Here is a 24,677-nt window from a genome sequence, read left to right as displayed (position 1 = left end):
TGCAAGATAACACTCATGACCTCTATTCCAACATCTGAATGAGACTAAGGATAATAATCACGTTTCAGAACTAGTAAGGATTAGGGCTCTTGTGCTTTGGTGAAGAAGGTAGAGAAAGCCACTTAACCAACTACATCAGCCTTGGAGATGTACAAAAGTTCTGAAACAATGGGCAACTGGGTGAATGTCAGAAATTGAGGTTAGGCTCATGGATGCCTTGAATCAAGGCAGTTGGAATCCATTAGATATTTTTATATTTTAACCCAAATTTCAGAGTTCATGTTTTAACTTCAAATATTCTAAGAGAAATAGAGGAGTGATAAAAATAAAATTTATCAATCATGTTAAGATTATCAGTCTAAATCTGTTATCACAAGGAAACAATGAATTGAGTAGACTAAAAGAAGACAGGCTATCTAAGGCTAGGCTCTTAATTGGGGAGCAAATGAGGGTAAACAGCTAGTAAATCACTGGTAGGGTTCTGCAGATCCAAACTGGAAGAGAGGATGGCAGTATAAACATACAATTGAAAAGGCACACAATTCTAGTAAGAAATGGTAGAGTTTGGTGGCATGACAGGAAGAAAAGCGTTATTGGGAACACCCTGTTAGGAAAGCCAGACTTTAGACTTTACCTAATTAACTTCTCATCTTAATTTGAATCATTTCCTTGGGGGAATTCCTTGACCCCAGGAATTCTTGACTTCCTCCCCAAGTTAGATCAGGTTCTCTTAGTACACATTCATAGAATCATATTTTGTTACTTCTTCAGAACTTTCATTTGTCGTGGTTTATAATTGTATGTCTTCTCTCACTGACATCTATGAGAAAGGCTTTTGTCTGGCTTTACTTGCCAGTATCTCCCAAGTACCAAATACAGTGCCTCACACAAAACAGGTGCTCAATATTTCAATAATTCTGAATTCAAAGAGGAAATGAAAACTGTCAATCAAACTAAAGAATTAAGGAAAATGAGAATATTACCTTGTCCTGAAGACTGTGTGCAAAGCTATTCTAAAAGAGGAATCTCACAGCTTTACATCTTTCTATTTTTAAATAAAAATAAATGAATTAAACTTTCTATTGAATAAATCAGGAGAGAAAGAATGAAAAAAGTAATGAAACAAAATCAGAATTTTCGAAAAGGCCAGTAAAATAGTTACCCACAAGGCTAATCAAAGGACAAAGAAAACCAAAATGCATGTTTAGAATAAATAAAGTGATGTAACAACAGATGAAATAAGTTGAAAATATGGTAAAACACTATGTACAGTTCTGACGAAATACATTAGAAGATCTAAAATGGACACTTTTCTAGGACAATGAAAAGCCAAGCTTTTTTTCAAAAAAATATCTGAATAGTAACTATGATGAGTATATACGTAGGCTCATCCAACAGTCTACTCTTCTATATGTTTAGATTTTATAAATAAAATGTTTAAAAATATGCTTTCAAGAAGTAATGCTTTCCCCTGTCTGCTAAGGACTAAATTTGCTCAACACTAACAGTAGCTAACAAGTCGATCCAACCAACACACAGGAAATGTCCAATAAAGGGGTCCCAGATTGGTACAGCCGGGTTTAGCTAACTCGGGTGGTAGGGCAAGGAGGATTCGGCTCGCCTCATCCGGAGCGCCACGCGCCTGCGCAGGTGAGGATGCTCCGCTAACTTGCTAGAGGGCGGAAGCGCGGGTGCCCGGAGCCACGTGACCAGGGATGGAAGGGGGCGGGGCGCGCGGGACGTGCCGCCGCGTAGTCGCAGGCTGAATGGGCGGCGGCAGAGCATGTGTGCCTCACTGAGGTTGCTGCTCGGCTGGGACCCGAAGGTTGAATGTCTCTCCGCAGCCGGACCGTGAAGCCCGCGGCTGCGAGAACGTGGCGGCGGAGGAGGCGGCAGAGGGCAGCCGGAGACAGGCCGGGAGCCCCTTTCCGAGGTTGACGGCTCCCGGCCACGCGAGAGTCATGGCATCGCTGGCGGATCGAGTACGGGGCAACGGGCGCATCGCCGCCGGGCTCCTACTCAACCTACTGGTGTCCATCTGCATTGTGTTCCTTAACAAATGGATCTATGTCCGCTACGGCTTCCCCAACATGAGCCTGACCCTGGTGCACTTCGTGGTGACTTGGCTGGGCTTGTACGTCTGCCAGAAGCTGGACATCTTTGCCCCCAAAAGTCTGCCGCCTTCCAAGCTCCTCCTCCTGGCCCTCAGCTTCTGTGGCTTCGTGGTCTTCACCAACTTGTCTTTGCAGAATAACACCATAGGCACCTATCAGCTGGCCAAGGCCATGACCACGCCGGTAATCATAGTCATCCAGACCCTCTGCTACAAGAAAACCTTCTCCACCAAAATACGGCTCACGCTGGTGAGTAGCTTCAGCCAGGTGACGTGCACCTCTAACAACTCACCTGGACCATCTTTCTCCCCCCAGGGAAGTTTGAATGAGGGAAGTAACCTTGCGCCATCCTCTTTCCCATGATCCTAAAATCCACAGTTGAGTCATTTGTGAACTTCACGCTCATTTGGGAAAGGTGACAAAAAACCATCTTGGCCCTCTGTTGGGCTTTCAGCACAGTAGAGTGTACCTGTGTGAGTTTTAGTAACTGCTGTTTGATGGAAATCCTTATGCTGTGATTTCTTTCTGAGTAAGAAAGAAAGCTGTATTGAGTGATGCAAATCTGTTACCAGGTTAAGTGGAAAATCTGAAACTGACTTTATGATAAACGTTAAATGTCTCTCAGGATATGTTTGCATTGACATACTGCAGAGGTTTCATAGTCTTTACATAAAAAAAGATGGGCTAAAATAATTTTAGTACTTCGTAACTTACAGAACTTAAAATCTTAATGCTTTTGTTGTACCCTTGTGTTTATATGTTGTTTAGACACTAGTTTTGTAGTCCATTTACTCCGATGTGCTCGCATGTGGTATTTTCATGCAAAGTGCAATGCATCGACTCATTGTTTTACTCAGAATTTTAGATAAAATTAAATGTGAACAAAAATATAGAATTATTTTATTCAACTTTGAGGAAGTAGGATTAACAGTTCTTTTTTTTTTTTTAACATGGAAGAATATTTGTAGAGGTTCATTGTTTCCTAGTGACATTTTTATGGTTAACCTTTCAAGACAGTGTGAAAGGAATACTAATTTTATGTCTCATAAATTTAATCTGAACAACGTTTACCTCTTTTTCTTTACAGATTCCTATAACTTTAGGTGTAATCCTAAATTCTTATTACGATGTGAAGTTTAATTTCCTTGGAACGGTGTTTGCTGCTCTTGGTGTTTTAGTTACATCCCTTTATCAAGTGGTTGGTAATTTTTTTTTTTTTCTTTATGTGCCTTTTAGCAGATTTCATAAATTTTGAAGCTGTGCCTCAAGGTTTAGGCAATACAGTATAGAAACAATAGACTGTTGGGAAGAAAGCATAATTGCATAAATTGTCTGACTCAAGTTGAAGAGAAGAAAGGAGACAGAAACGTGGGTGTATAGTGTTCACCAAGTATCTCCCTACTTGTTTGTAAGTGTATAATACCCACACTTTACAGTCTGAGTTTTGGGTGATGGTATAATGTTTTTTGGGAAATCCTTACAAAATGAGTAATAAGACTTTTTTACTTGAGGATTGTGTTCATGGGTTTTATGGTATTTGTCATTTACTCTTTTAATTATGATGTTACTATGAAGGAGTAAGTACAGATCCAAAAAATTGAACAGGAAAGGAAAATTTCAGATTTATAAATCTTTGCCTCAAAAGATATGCTGCTGTTACAGCTTGTATATTCTAATTATTTGTCTCTGTCAGTATTTTATAGCAATGGGTATTTCACTTCTTGCACTAGCCTGATGCCTTGCCTGTGGGAGGCATTTACTGAAAACTTGTTCATGGATTTATTTACTTCATTACCGTAAAATCTCAACAAGTATTTTTTGTTTCTTATATAGTGGGGAAAGAATAATGAATGGCAAAGGGTACAGTGAAACAGTATTTTCTCTATACTGAAGACCTTGGACTGAAAATTCTGGGTGTGCCTGCATGGGGAATCAGAGCCAAGTGTGTGATCAATTTTACTTTGTTCACAAGCATCCGCTAGTTGTAAACTAAGGCATTTTTATTATGAATGTTAGGAATTTAATAATGCAGCCTTAGCATATTCTAGTACTGGTTAGTTCAGAAGCATTGTTATGTGAAAATTCTGAGGTTGAACAAATTTCTTAGTGGCAGAGAAGCAGTTTAAATACAAGAGAGCAGTGACATGAAAGGATGGAGTACCCACTCAGTCTTGTCACTTGGCCCCAAGATATTCTTCTACTATAGAGAGAAATCAGAGGAAGCTCAGGATTGTGCTTTAAGAAAACTGCATTTGGGCATACTTCAATGAGTTTACATTTTTAATTAGATACTATGTATCTTTTTTTGTTAAATGGACTTTTTTCATTCAGTATGAATTATTTGTTAGAGCAAGAAATTTTATTTGTTGAACGTTAGAATTTCTTGTATCCTTTATGTATAACTTCAATTCAGAGTACTCACAGTACTCACTGGCCACGCCAATATGACCATTTTTGTTCAGACAAGTTTCAAAATTGCTATAGATTGGAATCAAAGAATTCTGTATTTCTCAGGTAGATATTTGAAATGAGATTGACCAAGGAATGATTGTAGACTAGGCTAAGTTATGGGCACAGTTTTTGATTATTGGTAAGTGGTAAAAGTATGGTTACAGAATAGATATATCCCCCCAAAAATTCATTTTAAGGAAAGTTGTATTTTCCTGTTGTATCCTTGTATAATTTCCAAGTTATTTGTTCTCATACTACTACGGCATTGAAAGGAATTAAGAGATGAGTTAAGAGCTGAATGAGTTAAGATGAATTAAGAGCTGTTAGATTTAGTTGTAGAAAGACAATTGAGTCTTTCATCCATTCAGCAGACATTTCTTCTGCTTTATACTCAACCTTGATACAGAGATGAAAAGCAGCTATAATCCAGTATCAAAGAAATACATGGAGAAAGCTGATCACAGGTAGTATAGCTCAGGGTATGAGGAAAATTCTGAGGAACACCACGGAAAGAGAGACTGTTCTGCAAGAAGGTGGTGGTGGGGTAAGGCTCTATGGGAAAGTTCAAATTGAAGAATGCATAGGAATTTGCTTAGCAGAGAAATATAGCAAAGGTCTTTCTTTGCAATGATGTGTGAAAATACAGAGCATTTTTTGAGAAGTTGGTTCTTTTGGTGAGACTGGACTGTAGTTGCATGGTGGAAAGACAAGGCTGAGAGTTGGGTGAGACCAGATGGCCGAGTCTTGAGTATCATGTGGAGGAAGTGTGCCCTTTATCTTGCAGGCACCAGGACAGGAGTTCAGAGAGGGCAGTGACTTGATCATTCCCTGTGTTCTAGAAACTTCTGGGGGCAGTGAAGGATGAATAGGAGGGAAGACAGGTTGACAGGCAGAGCAGTCAGGAAGTGCTCCATGGTTTAAGGGGAAGACTGGAAGGACATGAACAAGGACAGTGGTCCTGGACATGGAAAGGAAAAAACAAACTCCAGATACCTTTTGGAGAAAGAATTAGTAAGACCCAACTGAATGTGAGAGTGCAGAGCTTACTGAAAATGAGTCTGATCCTTGGAGGAGATTATATCATGAATTATTGGAGCAACACAGGAGGAGCTCATTTGGGGAAAAAAGTAATCAGCTTAATCTTAAATAAGCTCCTGCAGATGATCTAAGTGAAGTGGGCAATAAGCTTTTAAAGGAGTGACCTAAAGGATGCTCAAGGAAGAAGGTCAGAGCTCTAGGTGTCAGCGGATAGGAAAAGATAAGTTGGGGAGGTAAAAGGAAAGCTAGACGTCTCCCTTCCAGATAGAAGGAAGAGGTGAGTGAGAAAGCCGCACAAACCAGAGGCAAGTTCTTCCAAGGGCAGTTGCAGGTTCTGCAGAAGGCTCCAGCTGGAAGGGGGCCGAAGGCAGTCCATCAGCGTGGCCGCAGGAGGTGAAGGTGCCCTGTCCGGGAGCAGTTTCATGAGAAGGGTGACCGCAGAAGCCAGGCTGCGCTGCAGAGAGGGCAAGTGGAGGCCTGAGAGTCCCCACCCTTCCAGGCCTGCTATCTCGTGTCAGACGCACAGCTGCCCAACGAGGCTGCTAAGGCCACGCAGGGCTGTGCGTACACCCTCTGCATTCATTTTCGCTCACTGGGGTGTCCCAAGCAAAAGAATCAACTCTCTGTCCTTCATGTTCACAACAGACTCTTACTAAGGCTGTCAGGAGTATGCTTCACAGTTCCCGCTCTTCTATTTTTGTCTTGGTGAATTTCTATAGACTTAGCATTTGTATAACAGGATACCCAGACCTACAGGAAAAAGAATTATGTAGGAGCAGTTACTCAAAAAAGCCGGGCTGTTCTTGCCAGGTCTTATATTCAGACAGTCCTATCAAACTTGCTTTAAAACCTCTTTTTCAGTTATATTTGTGAAGCATTTTGAGAACTGAAAGGGTTTGAGGCTGTGGAGTGTCTGTTCTAAGGATAGCCTTTTTAGGGGTTGTGATTATCTATAGTTTATTGGGGGGGATTATTCGCAGAAAAGTCAGCCATAGAGAGGGAAGTTCCTTCTACTCTGCCACTGACTGAATTTTCTGAAGTTAATGAAAAGCCCTCACATGGCTTTCTGACCACACACGTTGGTGGCCACCTGGGATAAATGAGGTTTCTGTTAGTCTCCATTTAAGAGTCCGCCCTGCCTCCCAGTCTTCATTTTGGGGGCCATTTTTAGAAAGAAATGAAGTCTGACAGTGCATCTGTATTCCTGCTTATCCTGCTTATGAAGATTAGCCTGCTTATTCCTGCTTATAAATATCCATTCCTGCCTAATTTTCCCAAGATCTCTGATACCTATGCATTGATTTTCCAAATTTACTAGGATCTGGAGGGAAGAGAGGATTTTTTTTCCTCCTTTCATAGTAAGAAGAAAATCGATTATCAGACATGGAATATAGAAAACTCCTTTTATCCAAGGAGCTTTAAGGATATACATATATATTATTGATCTTTGAAATCTTAGGCATTTCCCCTCCCCTCAGCCCTGCCCGTCATTCCCACGTTTGTGGCCAAAGTTGCGTCTTTGCTTTGTTGAGTGCCTCTATTTTTTTCTGCCTAACTTGTTCTCTCTTCTGAATTTCAGTGGGTGGGAGCCAAACAGCATGAGTTGCAAGTAAACTCGATGCAGCTGCTGTACTACCAGGCCCCGATGTCGTCTGCCATGTTGGTGGTCGCTGTGCCCTTCTTTGAGCCAGTGTTTGCAGAAGGAGGAATATTCGGTCCCTGGTCAGTCTCTGCTTTGGTAAGTTCTAATTGTTTCGGTGGGTGTCTAAGAAACAAGGCAGTAATAATTATTAATGCAATTTTTAGTTTTCAGAGTGCTAGCTCAGATCCATTCTCACATTTAATCTTTATAATCACACGTTAAGGGAGGCAAGGTATAAGATTATTCTTTTTTTGTAATTTAATTTTATTATTTATTTAGTTAGTTATTTGGGGGCTGTTCAGGGTCTTTGTAGCTGCGCAGGCTTTTCTCTAGTTGCGACGGACAGGGGCTAATCTCTAGTTGCGGTGCACGGGCTTCTCTTGTGGAGGTGGGCTCTGGGGCGTGCGGCTTCAGCGGTTGTGGATGTCGGCTCAGTAGTTGGGGCTCTCGGTCTCTAGAACACAGGCTCAGTAGTTGTGCATGGGCTTAGTTGCTCTGAGGCATGTGGGATCTTTCTGGACCAAGGATTGAACCTGTGTCTTGTGCATTGGCAGGCGGATTCTTTACCACTGAGCCACCAGGGAAGCCCAAAGATGATTGTTTAGATGAAGAAACTGATGCAGAGAAAGATGAAAGGACTAGCTTAGGGTGCAACAGCTAGTCAGTGGCAAAACCAGGACTAGAATTCAGGTCTTCTGATGCCTGGTTACTATGCTAAGCACGCCTCTTTGTTGTCCAGTAGCTGAGTTGTGTCTGACTCTTTGTGAACCCATGGACTGCAGCACGCCAGGCTTCCCTTTCTTTCACCATCTCCTGGAGCTTGCTCAAACTCATGTCCATGGAGTCAGTGATGCCATCCAACCATTTCATCCTCTGTCGCCCCCTTTTCCTCCTGCCTTCAGTCTTTCCCAGTATCACATCTGCCCTTCACATCATCAGGTGGCCAATGTATTGAAGCTTCAGCTTCAGCATCAGTCCTTCCATTGAATATTCACGGTCGATGTCCTTTAGGATTGAGTGGTTTGATCTCCTTGTTGGCTAAGAGACTCAAGAGTCTTCTCCAGCACCACAGTTTGAAATCACCAGTTCTTCGGCACTCAGCTTTCTTTATGGTCCAACTCTCACATCCATACATGACTACTGGAAAAACCATATTGGCTTTTCCACTATGGCTGCAGTCACCTTCCACAGTGATGCCAGGCTATAGCCCACAAATATTTTGGGCATTTATTTTTTTATAATGAAAATATAGCCTTGTTTATTTTATTGTAATAATGTAAGTAGTTCGTACTATATATATATAGTATATATTTTTGAACATACATAAAATTATAAAGTGAAAGTCCCCTTGAATCCTGCCACACTAGGATAATCACCTTTACCGCTTTGGTAATGATCATTTCATGGATCCTTTTGTATCCACAGATACGTGCATGTGTGTATATGTTTAATTTCATTTATATGTAACCATATTACTTATGCTGTTTTTATCCTGGATTCCTTTTCCCCAGCCCCGCTACCCATACACACTTCATCATCCCATTACCCAACCCCTTCTCCTTGAAGTAAGTCATGCTAACATTCTAGTGTGTGTTCTTGCATATTTTTCTCTGTGCTGTACATGCCCTCATATAAACACATACTACATGCACAAGCATACATACACGCATGTATACTTAAATTATACACTTGTTTCTTTTACAGAAGTGGGATCATATTCCACAGATTTTCTTTTTTTTAGAAATTCAAATAAGTCCTTACTGGGGCCCCTGCTGTGTTAGCAGGGACTTAGGATTTTCTGTATCTTGCTTTTCTCACCTAACAATGTCTCATAAAAACATCTTCACATCATTCTTTTGATACCTGTAAAATAGTTCCAGTTCTTAACTACTATGAGCAGTATTGCAGTAAACAGCCTTGTACATGTGGCCTTACGAACTGGTACTTTTTATTCTGTGGAATAGTCTTAGAATGGGATTGCCAGATCAAAGGGGTCTGTACTTTGGGCACATTGTTTTAACAGAGTTAGAAAGTATAGTCCCCCTACTCAGGAACTTCTGCTTCCCGTGTGTTAAACGCAGGGCATGGGCATGTCTGTTTTGTTGGTGGTGTTAATTGATCAAACCACTGTAGTTTGGGCACCTTAGACTCGGAGGGGAGAGGCTTTATGTGCCTGGTCCTCTGACATTTAAAAATGAGGACCTCAGCAGAAAGACCATAAATAAAGGTCAAAGGAACTAGAGCACAACCGTCTGAGGCCGCTGAGTGAGGGAGAATCACCTCCCTCTCTTCTTGTCTCTAGAGGGCATCATTGTCTCAAAGGAGCATGTGACTGTGTCTTTAATGATGTGAAGGTCATCAAGAAATGGGCTTGTGACGTGCTGTAAACTCTGTAAAATGAACAGTGATACGTTCCTAGAAACAATTTTTAAAATTTTAAGGGGCAAATTTCTGTTAGTTAAAAATTTAATGGGCCTCACTGTTGTTTAAAAAAAAAAATAAGGTATTACTGTTTCTAATTAAAAGATTGCAAATCCAACTCCCCTGGTCCAGTTACAACTGCACTGATTTAAAAACTGAGAAAACCCATAGGGGACAGAGTCTTCAAATATGACATATTTTCTTTGGAATTTAAACTCCTTAATAATTCAAATTAGAACCAATATTTTCTCTAAATTCTATTTCAGCAGTAGATAATGGTTTTTTTTTTTTTTTTAGATAATGGTTTTATAACCTTTTTTTTTTAACTTTTTATTTTATATTGGAGTATAGTTGATTAACAGTGTTATGTTATTATCAGGTATATAACAGTGATTCAGTTATACATGTATCTGTTGTTTTTCAAACTCTTTTCCCAATTAGTTGTTATAGAATACTGAGCAGAATTCTCTGTGCTCTACAGTAAATCCTTGTTGGTTATCCATCTTCAATATGGCAGTGGGTACGTGTCCATCCCAAACTCCCAAGCTATCCCTCCTCCTCACCCTTCACCCCTGGTAACCATGAGTTTGTTCTCTTAAGTCTGTGATCCTGTTTCTGTTTTATACAAAAGTTCATTTGTATCTTTTTTTTTTTTAAAGATTCCGCATATAAGGGTTATCATATGATCTTTCTCTTTGTCTGTCTGACTTGTTTTCTAACTTTTAAAATGAAACCGTGGGATATGTGTGGACAGAATGTCATGTGTGTCTACAGTGGGAGAGCCACATTGTCTCCCATCCTCAGCCAAGTAGGCTTACTCATGTCCCATGCACACACCTCGGCTTTTATTCCTCTGCTTTGACCCATACTGTTTCCTGCCCCTGTTATTTCTTTTTCTAATCCGAAGACTTTTCTTGCTATTCCAGTCCAAAAGGACATCTCCTGTCTAGAGAAGCCTGCAGAACCTATTGTCTGTTTGCCTACTGATGGGGTTAGAGCTCAAGACTAATTTTCTTTTCTTGCCTGAGCTGAGCGTCTTGTATGGTACTGTTGTTTAGTCGCTCAGTTGTGTCTGACTCTTGCTGACACCATGGACTGTCCATGGGAATTTTCAGGCAAGAATACTGGAGCGTGTTGTCATTTCCTTCTCCGGGGACTCTTCCCGATCCAGGGATCGAGCCCGCATCTCGTGCAAGCCTCCCGCATCGCAGGCAGATTCTTTACTGCTGAGCCACTGGGGAAGCTTCATTTGGTTAAGAGGCAGCACAGCAGAGCCAGTTAGGAGCAGAGACTCCAGAAGCGGACGGCCCTGAGTGTAGGTCCTGGCCCTTCCACTTACTAACTGTGTGTCTTAGGCAAGTTACTTGACCTCTTTGTGCTCTGTTTTCTTGGCTGTAAAAAGGGAATATATTTTATTCTCTCATGGCTGTTTGCAACAATTAAGGGAATTAATACATGTAATATATTTAGAATGATTCTTGTTGCTTAGTCAGCACTATGTAAGTATAAGCTGTGATTATATTATAAAGATTTGTATGATGTCCTTGAGTGGTTTCTGAAATCTTTGAGGGCAAGAACCCATGGTGTTCCTTATAAGGCCTGGCCTAGTTTTGTGGATATCGAATGAATGCCTACTGATTGAATTTAAATCAGAATAAAATGAGCAATTCAAAGGAAAAAAGGTGTAAAAGGATATATGCCAATGTATTAACTCTGGTGAGTGGTTGGGATTATAAGAATTCCTTATGAGTTCTCTTCACAGGGAAAAATACTTTTTTCTATATGTTTAATTTTGTATATGTGTGGATGGTAGATGTTCTCTATTCTTGCTGTGGTAACCATTCCATAATGGCTTGTTCATGGTTTAGTCGCTCAGTCGTGTCCGACATTTGTGACCCCATGGACTGTAGCCTGCCGGGCTCCTCTGTCCATGGATTCTCCAGGCAAGAAGACGAGTGGGCTGCCATTTTCTTCTCTGGGATATCTTTCCCACCCAGGAATCGAACATGGGTCTCCTGCGTGGCAGGCAGATTCTTTACCGACTGAGCTACAAGGGAATCCTGTTTTGTAATGTGTGTAGGTCAAATCCTGATGCTGTACACCTGAAACTTACGCAGTGCTGTGTCAATTACATCTCAGGAAAAGTAGAAGGAAAAAAATGCCTTATGTTCTTTTTGCTTATCTTTATTTTCTAATTTTTCCATAATGAATATATATTACTTTTATAATAAGAAATTATTAGAAAATAATTTTTCACTGGATAGATAAGGAAAACTAACCTGGAAATTTACATTCAGAATCAGCATATTGTTGAAGAATTTTCTATTGCATTTTGTAGACAAAATTGCAGTTTCAAATACTGCTCATTCTGCTTTTTTACCCTCAGTTCTTGCTTTCTCTGAACTTGATTATCTCTTTTTAAAAATCCTATTTTGGGAAATTCCCTGGCAGTCCAGTGGTTTGGACTCTAGGCTTCCACTGCAGGGGGTCCCAGTTTTGGTACCCTGGTCGGGGAACTAGGATCCCACAAGGCACTGTGTTGCGGCCAAAAAAAAAAGTCTTGTTTTTAATGGTTGATAGAAGTGCTTGATGAAGTGCATTTTCACTTGATGATTGTAATTATTGCAGCTGCTTTTCATTAATGATTCTTTTGGTTTATTTGTAGCTGATGGTCCTGCTCTCTGGAGTAATAGCTTTCATGGTGAACTTGTCGATTTATTGGATCATTGGGAACACTTCACCAGTCACGTATCCTTTTCTTAACAGTTCACAAATGCATAGTCTTTTATATTCTCCAAAACTCTGTCATATTGATTTCTTTATTTGAGTCTCACACTTACTGTTGCATGGCCTAAATTGAGTAGAGTCGGTTATTTTTAGTCTTTATGGAGATTTAACAAACTGAACTGGGGAGATGGGTTAGCTTTCTGTATCATAAATGCTTTTGAATTTTCTTAAGGAATAGGTGAGCTTTTCCCTTATCAGAATTAATGCAGAGCACCACTCCTTGCACATAAACATTTGTTGAGTGAATACTGAGGTAAATACTTAGGTTTCCCATCACCTTTCAGTTATTGATAGTTTGATAGTAATACAAAGGAGTGGTTAATCTAAGTAAACAATAATTTCAGACCAGTCACTCTGACTTGTGAGTTTATTTTTGTACTTGTCTGGCTGGGTGTGCCTGCTTTTCTCAATATTACTTCACATCAAGAAGTGAAGTCATGACTTGAAGATCTTAATCAAACGCAGCTGCCCACTTTTAGCATTTCGCTCGTAATGAGTGAATGCTGAGCTGTCCACAAAGTGTAGAAGCAGCCTATTTGACAGCTATCAAAGATAACAGCAGTTCTAATAGTAATAATTCAAAGGAAACAAAAACAACACTTACTAAATGTTTTTTCTGTGCCCGGCACTGTTTGAAACACCTTCTGTGCATTAACATTTAGTTTTTAAAGCAGCTCAATGAAGTAAATTCTGTCTGTATCCTGCAGAAGAGGATGTGGAGGTGCAGAGGGGTTGAATAACTCATTTGGAGTCACCCGGCCAAGAAGTGTGATATCCAGGTTTGAACCTGGGTGGTCTAGCCAGGACTTGTGCTGCCAGATCAAGGCATCCAAGTATGTGCCCTAACTAAGAACATCCATTCATTCATTCAACAAATTATTAACTAAATGCCCACTGTAAACCATTCCTTGACTCAGTAAATATTCACATGCTGAGTATCTACTGTATGTCAGGCATTGAAGATACAGTGGTGAACCGAAGAGACAAAAATCTCTGCTCTCACAGGCTTAAGTTCTGGGGAGAAAGGCTATAAAGAAGAAAAATGTGCATGTGCAGTGTTAGATAGTGTTAAGTGATAAGGAGAAAAAGATGAAGCAGTGAAGGGGTTGTGAAATATTGGGTGAAGTTTTACGGAAGGTAGTCAGGAGGGCCTCGCACAACGGATACTTTTGAATGAAGACCTGAAGGAAGTGAGGCTGCTCCACGCAGAGTGGGGTGGATAGCATGGCCAGGCAGAGGGAACAGCAGGTGAGAGACTGGAAGGGAACCAGAAACCTGTGTGGCTGGAGCAGAGGGAGCGCAGGGTGGCTTTAGGAGGACTCAGAGTAACAGGGGGTCAAACTGGGCAGAGCTTTTTATGAGATGTGACGCCATTGAGCAGGGACATGACATGATTTTATGTCTGTTTTGGTAGGATCCCCCTGGGCTATTGTGTTGAGAACAGGCAAGGCAAAGATTTTCAACCTCAGTGCTACTGACCTTTTGATCCAGACAGTTCTTTGTTGCAGAGGCCTGTCCTGTCCATTGGAGGATCTTCAGCAGCATTTCTGGCCTCCACTCACCAGATGCCTATAGCAGCCTTTTTCCCAGTTATGAAAGCCAAACACTTGTCCTTGCCCAGATGCCAGAATCACTCCCAGTTGAGAACTGCTGCACTGGAACGGGCAAGAGACGAAGGGGAGCCGTCTGCTGCCGTTGCAGTACGCTAATGTAGAAACTATGCTGGTTTGGTACCGGAGCGTCCCAGCGGATGCAGTGAGAAGTGACTGGACTCTGGGTATATTTCCAAGTAGAGCCAGCAGGTTTTGCAGGCAGATTGGATGTGGAGAATGAGAGGAAAGAAGGTAGACCCACCCAGTGTTGAGCCTGAGCCCCTGGTGGAGGAGGTGTGGAGGCGGGGAGGAAGACCAGGTGCTCGGTTTGGGGTGAAACAAGTCTGAGAGTTCAAGATCGAGGTCTTGGCCTCAGGTATTCTGGAGAGAGTTGGCGGTGTGTAGATGTGGTTTGAAGCAGTGAGTCTGGCTGACATTCCTAAGCACACAGGTAGAGGAAAAAAAGGTGTCTAAAGACCGGGTCCTGGGTCACTTCGGTGCTTAGACTGCAGAGATGACAGGAGCCAGGCGGAAGGGGCAGTGAAGGAGCAGTCGAGGTGGAAGGAAGGAGGAGAGGGTGTAGAAACCCAGAGAGGAGCAGGGGAGTCAGCTGTGTCCAAGGCTGCTGCCAGCTCACGTTCAGGTAACCGAGGAAGGGGCTTGGTGAGGTGGAGGCGCTGGTGATTTTGACAAGAACTTCAGAGTGCCCATGTGGAAGCCGACTGGAAGAAAGTGGAGAATTAGAGGGGGTGGAGATGTTGAGTATTGATTGCTTCTGTTTGTTTATTTTTTTTTTTTTCTGATTTACAAAAGGATTCACTGAAGAATTTCTTTAAATTTGCCTTTCCTCCCATATAAATATCTTTAACAGACCTTGAGCACTTAAAGGCCGAGGAGTAAGGCAATGCTGACATGTGGGAGCCGGTGCACTTGAAGATAGGTCAGAGTTGAAAATGAAGCCTGTTTTATTACGGTTATAATTAACGTCCTTGAGAAGGTCCTCTGTCCCACAGGAGAATTACCCCTGTTGAGGCAGGCAGCTACCCCGGTGACCTGGCGCGTGCTCTCCTGCCCAGAAGGAACTTCCTGGTTGCTCAGCTGGGCTCCGAACAGAGGAGGGAACCTGGCCGCTGAGGTGGGGCATGTCCGGGCATGCGGGTGCAGCTCTGCTGCTGCCTCAGCGAGTGGTGGGCGGTCTCTGGTCCCACTCTCATCGTTTATGAAATGGGGTCATGGCACCTGATGATGAGGTTGCTGTAAGTGTCGGAGAGAATATGTGTCCAGCACCTGGCCAGTGCTTATTAGGTGTAAGTACCACTGTTAATGGGCTTCTCTGGTAGCTCAGCTGGTACAGAATCCACCTGCAATGCAGGAGACCCCGGTTCAATTCCTGGATCGGAAAGCTCCCCTGGAGAAGGGATAGGCTAACCCACTCCAGCATTCTTGGGCGTCCCCGGTGGCTCAGACACTAAAGCATCTGCCCGCAATGTGGGAGACCAGGGTTCAGTCCCTGGGTTTGGAAGATCCCTTGGAGGAGGGCATGGCAACCGACTTTTGCCTGGAGAATCCCCAGGGACAGAGGAGCCCATAGGGCCACAAAGAAGGAGACACAATGGAGTGACTAAGCGCAGCGCAGCACTGCTGTGAATAGCTCACATACAGGACCTTGCCGGCGGCTCGAAGCCTTGTGTGTGCTCGCTTAGTTAATCCTCACAATGACGCCGGGGCAGGGTGGTAGCTCTTTCTAGTATTGTTACTAGGAAGAGTACATGGGTACGTATCAGACATCTGAAATATAATAAAGTACTAATTCATATAGAAAAAACTATTGAAAATTCAGTAAGAATAATTTGTAAAGGTACCAGTTGTGTCTTTAGTTAGCCTTTTAAGTGAACAGTGATTTGGAAATGCCTTCATCCAGCAGCAAGTTACAGGCAGTAAAGTCAACTCAGACATGGACTTTAGAGTTAAATAGACCCATCTATGTTTGACCTCTGGCTCTGCCACTTAACTGATTCTGTGATCTAAGCTACTTAAAATCCTCGCGCCTCCACTTTTGTAAATGAGAAGAATGCTATTGCAGTGAAGGGAAATATGATGCTTAAATATTATAAAACGGTGTTAGATACGCACCTGGGGAGTGCCTGGCATGTCACTGGTGCTCAGAGCTAGCCCGCCCCTGTCCCTGATTCCCTCCCAGACTTAAGCACACTGGCTGTGTTGACCTTGAGTCAGCCCTCTGGTGCCTTACACGGCTCACCTCATTTGCCAAGGGAAGTTTAGAAATGGCTCCATAAAACAGCATCACAAATCGCTCCACGAAAGAGCTTCTCTGTACCTTGTTCTGAATCCCTTTCCCAACTTTGCATCGCAGCCCCTTTTCTCTTCGTTGGGGAGGTCGGCAGGGAGAGTTGAGGGAGTCTCCTGTCTCTGATTAATTATTAAAAGCTACCTGCAGAAACTAGGATTCACCCAGGACTTCACAGAAGCTCCTGTTCTTTAGACTTGGGAGCTGCTCTTCAGTCTGTTTCATGTGCTTCTCTCCAGCCGTAGGAAGCCTTTGCTTCGTGTGTGTGTGTGTGTGTGTGTGTGTGTGTGTGTGTGTGTGTGTGTGTGTGTGTGTGTGTGTGTGAGGAGCGAGAATATAAAACATCTAGCTTGTTATTCCTTTTTATCCTTATCTTTAAACCTCAGCTATAACATGTTTGGACACTTCAAGTTCTGCATTACTTTATTTGGAGGATATGTTTTATTCAAGGATCCACTGTCAATTAATCAGGGTCTTGGCATGTTATGTACATTATTTGGCATTCTTGCCTATACCCATTTTAAACTCAGTGAACAAGAAGGAAGTAAGAGTAAATTGGTGCAGCGTCCTTAATGAGGTTTTTGTAGAGAAAAAGTTGCCTGAAGACAACACAAAAAGTATCAGGTGGGCAAGTTACTTTCAAAGAAGAAATGAAAGTTATGTTGCAAAATTCATTAAATGATCGTTTACAGAAAGTCATGCAAAGGAAATTTTATTCATAAATATGACTTACTTGGGAATTTTCTGGTGGTCCAGTGGTTGAGACTTCATACTTTCACTGCCAAGGGTGCAGGCTCAATCCCTGGTCAGGGAGCTGAGATCCCGTAAGCTGTGTGGCACGACCAAAAAAATAATAATAATAAAATTAATTAAAAAGTAAAATAAATATAACTTTCTCTTTTAGAGTACCTTTTAAGAAAAACTTTATCCTCTAAAGCATGGCTCATGCTTCTTTTCCAAGGCTGTTCTATGAAGTGTATAGGATGGTTTGGTTATATCAAATGAAGTACCTGATATTAAAGTTTTATAATGGTGACAAAGGAATTCAGATCACTGTACCACAAATGTGTAATGGCTTTTAAGGAAGGACACATAGGATTCCTCTACTTGCTCATAGGTGGTCCCCAATATGAATTCTATTATAATTGAAGCCAAAGTGTTCAAGTCAGAATTTAAAGCTAGCATTTCTATTTTAGTTGTTTTAGTATAACTTCTTGCTTTTTTCATTTACAGAAATGACATGATTGCTAGAAAGCAAAGTGCAGTAAAGGAGACCATAAGGCAAAAACCAGTTCTAGAAGTATTATTCCTCTAGTAGAAAGTGGATGTAAGAAGTTAATGTTATAAAAAAAAAAAACTGTTATCATAAGCATGGAACAGAAACTTTTATAAAGAAGAATGCATTTCTTATTAAAATTTAATCTTTAAAATTAAAAAAAAACTACAGTTTCTATGGGTGTTCTCTTGATGAGCTCTCAGGGAGCTCTAAAAACTGTACATGAAGTTCAAAAATAAAAGAGCTCCATGTTTAAATGGCTCAAAGAAAAGACTACAGGGGAAACTGAGCAGGTTTCTTCTTATCCTGGTGACTGTTCTCCTGGCTTCTTTGAGCAACTCATGTCCATAATTGCTTAAGACTACCTCCCAGCCATCACTCCCCCACACCCACATGTGAGGTGTCTGTGGAGCTTTCTCTGACACTGAAGAGTCTGAAGTGATTTGTGTCAGCCTTTCTAAGTGGGCTAAGCAAGTCAAGGTAGATACTATCAGAGATTAAGCAGAAACTTGGGGAAGATATGAGGAAAGATTTGAAAGAGAAGTAGAGAAATAGTCAATATTTAACAAGTTCCATGAATTTTTTTAAAGGGATAATTAAATAAGTTCTAGGGGAAATACATGATTTTACTTAAAAATATAATAGTGTCGCATATTGAACTGCTAAATCTATTACTGGCTTCCCACTCTTGACATTTGAGCACCCAAAGCAGTTGTTGATAACCTCTCACAATAAATTGACTGAGCCAGAAAATCCCTCTTATAATAATTCTTTTTCTAAATGTTATTTAGAAACTTCAAGTGAGAGAAACAGCTCTCTGGAGGATGAAACGTCACATGTATAGAAATGCACCTTTTAGGACCATTTTTTTCCCCCTGGCCTATTTGAATGAAAAGCCTCACTGAAAATCGATTTTGACAGAATTTCTATGTATCAGTCAATCTGTTGTGTGATTTTTATGTGTGGTGTTCTGTTATTGTTTTAAATACTTTTGGTTCTTCTCAGTTTCCAAAGATACAGTTTATTGTGCTAAGAAATACAAAGCAATTTGTCTTGCTAGATGAGCTTCAGGAGTCATGTTTATCTAAGGAATGTTCTCTGTGTTTTAAATGAACATATAATTGTTTCCCAAAAGCTGGAGAAAAGTACTTCAGTATTTCAGAGGATCATGTGACTTCTGTGCACTAACAGCTGAGTCGATTTGTGCTATTTACAGATTCTTCTTAACTGTAAATACAACTTGGGGGTTATAATAAATGTTGGGAGATAGTTGTAATAAATGACTGATGTCAATAGGAATTCAAGGAAGGCTGGAGCAAGATAGCGTGGGGTGGGGTGGTTGTGGATCTATAAGTGAATAAAATATATACTACTGGAACTAGAGTCTGATAAACATTTTTTTTTTTTGCCCTGAAGACCGTCTTCCCTTTGAAAAGGAAATTCCTGGGGGGAAAATGTACCAGATAATGAGGACCAACCAAGGAGACAAACCAGAAATTCTGTGCTATGGAAGAAAACATGCTGACTGGCCTTTTGTTAAGGATGTAATTGCACTTGTTTTTTATTGTATGTTAGATGACCATACTGCAGTTTTTACCTGTTATAAATAAAGAGAACCTGATGTTTTTACTTTCCAATTGCATGTTAGAACTAGTAGAGGAAGGATGGCATTTGTGTGTATGCAGGAGTGACGCTGGCCTGTCCAGCTCCCAAATCTGCATCCCCTAAGGAAACAGAGGAGAAGGGGAAGACAGAGGATGAGATGGTTGGATGGCATCACTGACTCAGTGGACATGGGTTTGAGCAAACTCAGGGAGATGGTGAAGGACAGGGACGTCTGGCTTGCTGCAGTTCATGGGGTTGCAAAGAGTCGGACACGATTTAGGGACTAAACAGCAACAACAAAGAAAGTCCTTGTCTCTTTTAAAAGAACATAAAGGAGGGACATCCCTGGTGGTCCAGTGGTTATGAACCTGCCTTGCAGTGCAGGTAGTGTGGGTTCGATCCCTGGTCAAGAACCTCAGATCCCACGTGACTTGGGGCATCTAAGCCTGTTCCACACTACTGATCCCGCAGACCACAACTAGAGTCTGTGCACCACAAGGGAGATCCGATGTAACCAAATAAGTCAAAAAATAAATATTTTTATAAATAAAATCACGTAAAGAAGAAACTCTCTTCTCTGTGAAACGAAGCAAATTTTCTCCTGTTCATTTTTAAAAATACTTTTTAAACCTGGCTATTTTCAAATCACTAGTCATCTGTTCTGAAAAGTCTATAAACAACTAATGGAGCACTCCACATTGACCTCATGGGTGATTAGGTGTTGGTGAATGAATATGCAGAATGGTCAAAGGAGAAGTCTGAAGAAAAGAATGAAGACCGTATTTATTAGATATATTCTGTTTTGCCTTTCTGTTCGCAAACTCGAACTACATTAGAGTTGCTAACATCAGGACTAGGATGATCATTTCATTCATTCAACAGAGATTTATTAAACATACATTATGTGCCAGGCACTGCGCCACCCACTGTGCAGAGACAGACAGTCCTGTGTTCCCTGTGATCTTAAACATTACTCCAGCAGAAAAGATAGAAATTAATTAAAAATGTATTATTTCAGACTCAAATAGGAGAAGGCACATGGTTCTCTGGAGCATGTAACAAAAGAGTCTGACCCAGGATTGGCTGTCAGCAAAGGTGTCCATGAGGAGAGGACAACTGAGCTGAAACTTGATGGCCTGTAGAAGTTAGCTGAGCAATGAGGGGGCTGAGTAAAAAGGTGGGGATTGCACTCTGGTAAAAGGTCCTTTGGTTGGAGAAATTTGTGATGAGTTTTAAGCTGCAAAAGGATGGAATGTAGGAACTACATTTAGGGGAGATGTGGTATGACTTGAAATTGGAAAGGAAGGCCAGTCCTTGGACCACAGAATAGCTTATAGACTGTGTTAGGAATCTAGTAAGAGCAAGACAGAGTGTTCTGAGCATCGTCACATCATCATAGTCAGCGCCTTTGTTTCGAAACACATGAAAGAGAACCAGACAGAGGCTAGGAGAGGACATGGCTGCAGTGAGATGTGACCGCTTGGAGAGGTTGTGGCGAGACGACAGAAGTGGGGAGAGCAGGAGGATCTTGTAGATGGGATCCAGTGGGCTTGAGATGGATTGGAAATAGAGAGCGTGGGAAGGGATGAAGTCAGGAATCACATGTGTATGATTTGGGCAGCTTAAAAGAGGATGGAAGAGAGTGCTCTTGCGATAGGAAACACAAGAGGTTGGACTGGGGACTGTGGAGACTGAATTCACACGTAGCTATCTTGACTTTGAAGTGTCTTTGAGGAATCCAGTTAAAGTTGCTAAGTAACCAGATAGGTCTACAAGTCAGGAGTCTTTTTTTTTTAAGTTGATATGTAATTGATTTACAATATTAATTTCAAGTGTTCACTTCAGTTTATCAGCTGTGTCCAACTCTTTGCAACCCCATGGACTGCAGTGAGCCAGACCTCCCTGTCCTTCCCCATCTCCCTGAGTTTGCTCAAACTCATGTCCATTGAGTCAGTGATGCCATCCAACCATTTCACCCTCTGTCTTCCCCTTCTCTTGCCTTCAATCTTTCCCAGCATCAGGGTCTTTTCAAATGAGTCAGTTCTTCGCATCAGGTAGCCAAAGTACTGGAATTTCAGCTTCGGCGTCATTCCTTCCAATGAATATTCAGGACTGATTTCCTTTAGATTGGACTGCTTGTATCTCCTTGCAGTCCAAGGGACTCTCAAGAGTCTTCTCCAACACCAAGTTCAAAAGCATCATTTCTTTAGCACTCAGCTTTCTTTATAGTCCAACTCTCACATCCATACATGACTACTGGAAAAACCATAACTTTGACTAGACAGACCTTTGTTGGCAAAGTAATATCTCTGCCTTTTAATATGCTATCTAGGTTGGGCATAATTTTTCTTTCAAGTAGTAAGCGTCTTTTAATTTCATGGCTGCAGTCATCATCTGCAGTGATTTTGGAGCCCAGAAAAATGAAGTCAGCCACTGTTTCCACTGTTTCCCCATCTATTTGCCATGAAATGATGGGAACGGATGGCGTGGTCTTAGCTTTTTAATGTTGAGCTTTAAGCCAACTTTTTCACTCTCCTCTTTCACTTTCATCAAGAGGCTCTTTAGTTCTTCACTTTCTGCCATAAGTGTGGTGTCATCTGCATATCTGAGGTTATTGATACTTCTCCCAGCAATCTTGATTCCAGCTTGTGCTTCATCCAGTCCAGCATTTCTCATCATATACTCTGCATATACGTTAAATAAGCACCTTGACAATATACAGCCTTGATGTACTCCTTTCCCGATTTGGAACCAGTCTGTTGTTCCATGTCCAGTTCTCAGTGTTGCTTCTTGACCTGTGTAAAAATTTCTCAGGAAGCAGGTCAGGTGGTCTGGTATTCCCATGTCTAAGAATTTTCCACAGTTTGTTGTGATCCACACAGTCAAAGGCTTTGGCATAGTCAATAAAGCAGAAATAGATGTTTTTCTGGAAATCTCTTGTTTTTTTGATGATCCAGTGGATGTTGGCAATTTGATCTCTGGTTCCTCTGCCTTTTCTAAAACCAGCTTGAACATCTGGAAGTTCACGGTTCATGTACTGTTGAAGCCTGGCTTGGAGAATTTTGAGGATTTTTTATTTTGCTGGCATGTGAGATGAGTGCAATTGTGCAGTAGTTTGAACATTCTTTGGCATTGCCTTTCTTTTTGATTGGAATGAAAACTGACCTTTTCCAGTCCTGTGGCCACTGCTGAGTTTTCCAGATTTGCTGGCATATTGAGTGCAGCACTTTCACAGCATCATCTTTTAGGATTTGAAATAGCTCAACTGGAATTCCATCACCTCCACTAGCTTTGTTCGTAGTGATGCTTCCTAAGGCCTCCTTGACTTCACATTCCAGGATGTCTGGCTCTAGGTTGGTGATCACACCGTCGTGATTATCTGGATCATGAAGATCTTTTTTGCATAGTTCTTCTGTGTATTCTTGCCACCTCTTCTTAACATCTTCTACTTCTGTTAAGTCCATACCACTTCTGTCCTTTATATGTGCCCATTTTTGCATGAAATGTTCCCTTGGTATCGCTGATATTCTTGAAGACATCTCTAGCCTTTCCCATTCTGCATTGATCACTGAGGAAGGCTTTCTTACCTCTCCTTGCTATTCTTGGAACTCTACATTCAAATGGGTGTATCTTTCTTTTTCTCCTTTGCCTTTCACTTCTCTTCTTTTCACAGATATTTTGTAAGCCCTCCTCAGATAACCATTTTGCCTTTTTGCATTTCTTTTTTTCTTGGGGATGGTTTTGATCATTGCCTCCTGTAGGATGTCATGAACCTCTGTCCATAGTTCTTCAGGCACTCTGTCTATCAGATCTAATCCCTTGAATCTATTTGTCACTCTCACTGTATAATCGTAAGGGATTTGATTTAGGTCATACCTGAATGGTCTAGTAGTTTTCCCGACTTTCTTCAATTTAAGTATGAATTTTGCAATAAGGATTTCATGATCTGAGCTACAGGCAGCTCCTGGTCTTGTTTTTGCTGACTGTATAGAGCCTCTCTATCTTTGGCTACAAAGAATATAATCAATCTGATTTCGGTATTGACCATCTGGTGATGTCCATGTGTAGTCTTCTCTTGTGTCGTTGGAAGAGAGTGTTTGCTATGACCAGTGCATTCTCTTGGCAAAATTCTGTTAGCCTTTGCCCTGCTTCATTCTGTACTCCAAGGCCAAATTTGCCTGTTACTCCAGGTATTTCTTGACTTCCTACTTTTGCATTCCAGTCCCCAATAATGAAAAGGACATCTTTTTTGGGTGTTAGTTTTAAAAGGTCTTGTAGGTCTTCATAGAACTGTTCAACTTCAGCTTCTTCAGCATTATTGGTCAGGGCATAGACTTAGATTACCGTGATATTGAGTCGTTTGCCTTGGAAACGAACAGAGATCATTCTGTTGTTTTTGAGACTGCATCCAAGTACTGCATTTTGGACTCCTGTTGACTATGATGGCTGCTTCATTTCTTCTAAGGGATTCTTGCCCACAGTAGTAGATATAATGGTCATCTGAGTTAAATTCACCCATTCCAGTCCATTTTAGTTCGCTGATTCCTAAAATGCCATCTCTTGTTTGACCACTTCCAATTTCCCTTCATTCATAGACCTAACATTCCAGGTTCTTATGCAATATTGCACTTTACAGCATCGGACTGTACTTCCATCACCAGTCACACCCATGACTGTGTTGTTTTTGCTTTGGCTCCATCTCTTCGTTCTTTCTGGAGATATTTACCCTTTGATCTCCAGTAGCACATGGGGCACTTACTGACCTGGGGAGTTCATCTTTCAGTGTCCTCTCTCTTTGCCTTTTCATACTGTTCATGGGGTTCTCAAGCAAGAATACTGAAGTGGTTTGCCATTCCCTTCTCCAGTGGACCACGTTTTGTCAGAACTCTCTACCGTGACCTGTCCATCTTGGGTGGCCCTACACAGCATGGCTCATAGTTTCACTGAGTTAGACAAGACTGTGGTCCATGTGATCAGATTGGTTAGTTTTCTGTGATTGTGGTTTTCAGTCTGTCTGCCCTCTGATGGAGAAGGATAAGAGGCTTATGGAAACTTCCTGATGGGAGAGACTGACTGAGGGGGAAATTGGATCTTGTTCTCATGGGCAGGGCTATGCTCAGTAAATCTTTAATCCAATTTTCTGTTGATGGGCGGGGCTGTGTTCCCTCCCTGTTGTTTGACTTGAGGCCAAACTATGGTGCAGGTAATGAAGATAATAATGGTGACTTCCTTCAAAAGGCCCCATGCGCGCACTGCTACACTCAGCATCCCCAGCCGTGCAGCAGGCCACCGCCGACCCATCCTTCTGCTGGAGACTCCTGGACACTCACAGGGAAGTCTGGGTCAGCCTCTCGTGGGCTCACTGCTGCTTGCTTCTGGGTCCTGGTGCGCAGAAGGTTTTGTTTGTGCCGTCCAGGAGTGTTTCTTACTGACTTACTTCACT

At 41.7% G+C, this 24,677-nt stretch overlaps 1 protein-coding gene across 2 annotated transcripts; it reads left to right on the top strand.

Annotated features, from left to right (window-relative positions):
- The first annotated feature begins 1,737 nt into the window (after positions 1-1,737).
- On the top strand, positions 1,738-20,918 carry SLC35E3 (solute carrier family 35 member E3). 2 transcript variants are annotated; one of them, XR_009690714.1, is made up of 6 exons: positions 1,738-2,363; positions 3,202-3,312; positions 7,183-7,341; positions 12,332-12,414; positions 16,740-16,977; positions 19,046-20,918. XR_009690714.1 is itself a non-coding variant. In XM_061130462.1 (5 exons), exons 1-5 carry the CDS (start codon positions 1,962-1,964, stop codon positions 16,924-16,926), a joined length of 942 nt encoding a protein of 313 aa, XP_060986445.1. In that variant the 5' UTR covers positions 1,738-1,961; the 3' UTR covers positions 16,927-17,052. The 2 variants fall into 2 exon arrangements, 1 of the variants encoding a protein (XP_060986445.1); XM_061130462.1 differs by lacking the exon at positions 19,046-20,918 and having other exon boundaries at positions 16,740-17,052.
- The last annotated feature ends 3,759 nt before the right edge of the window (positions 20,919-24,677 follow it).

Source organism: Dama dama, chromosome 3 (assembly GCF_033118175.1).
Source record: "Dama dama isolate Ldn47 chromosome 3, ASM3311817v1, whole genome shotgun sequence".
NCBI lineage: Eukaryota > Metazoa > Chordata > Mammalia > Artiodactyla > Cervidae > Dama > Dama dama.
This window is presented reverse-complemented; position numbering and strand designations above follow the sequence as displayed.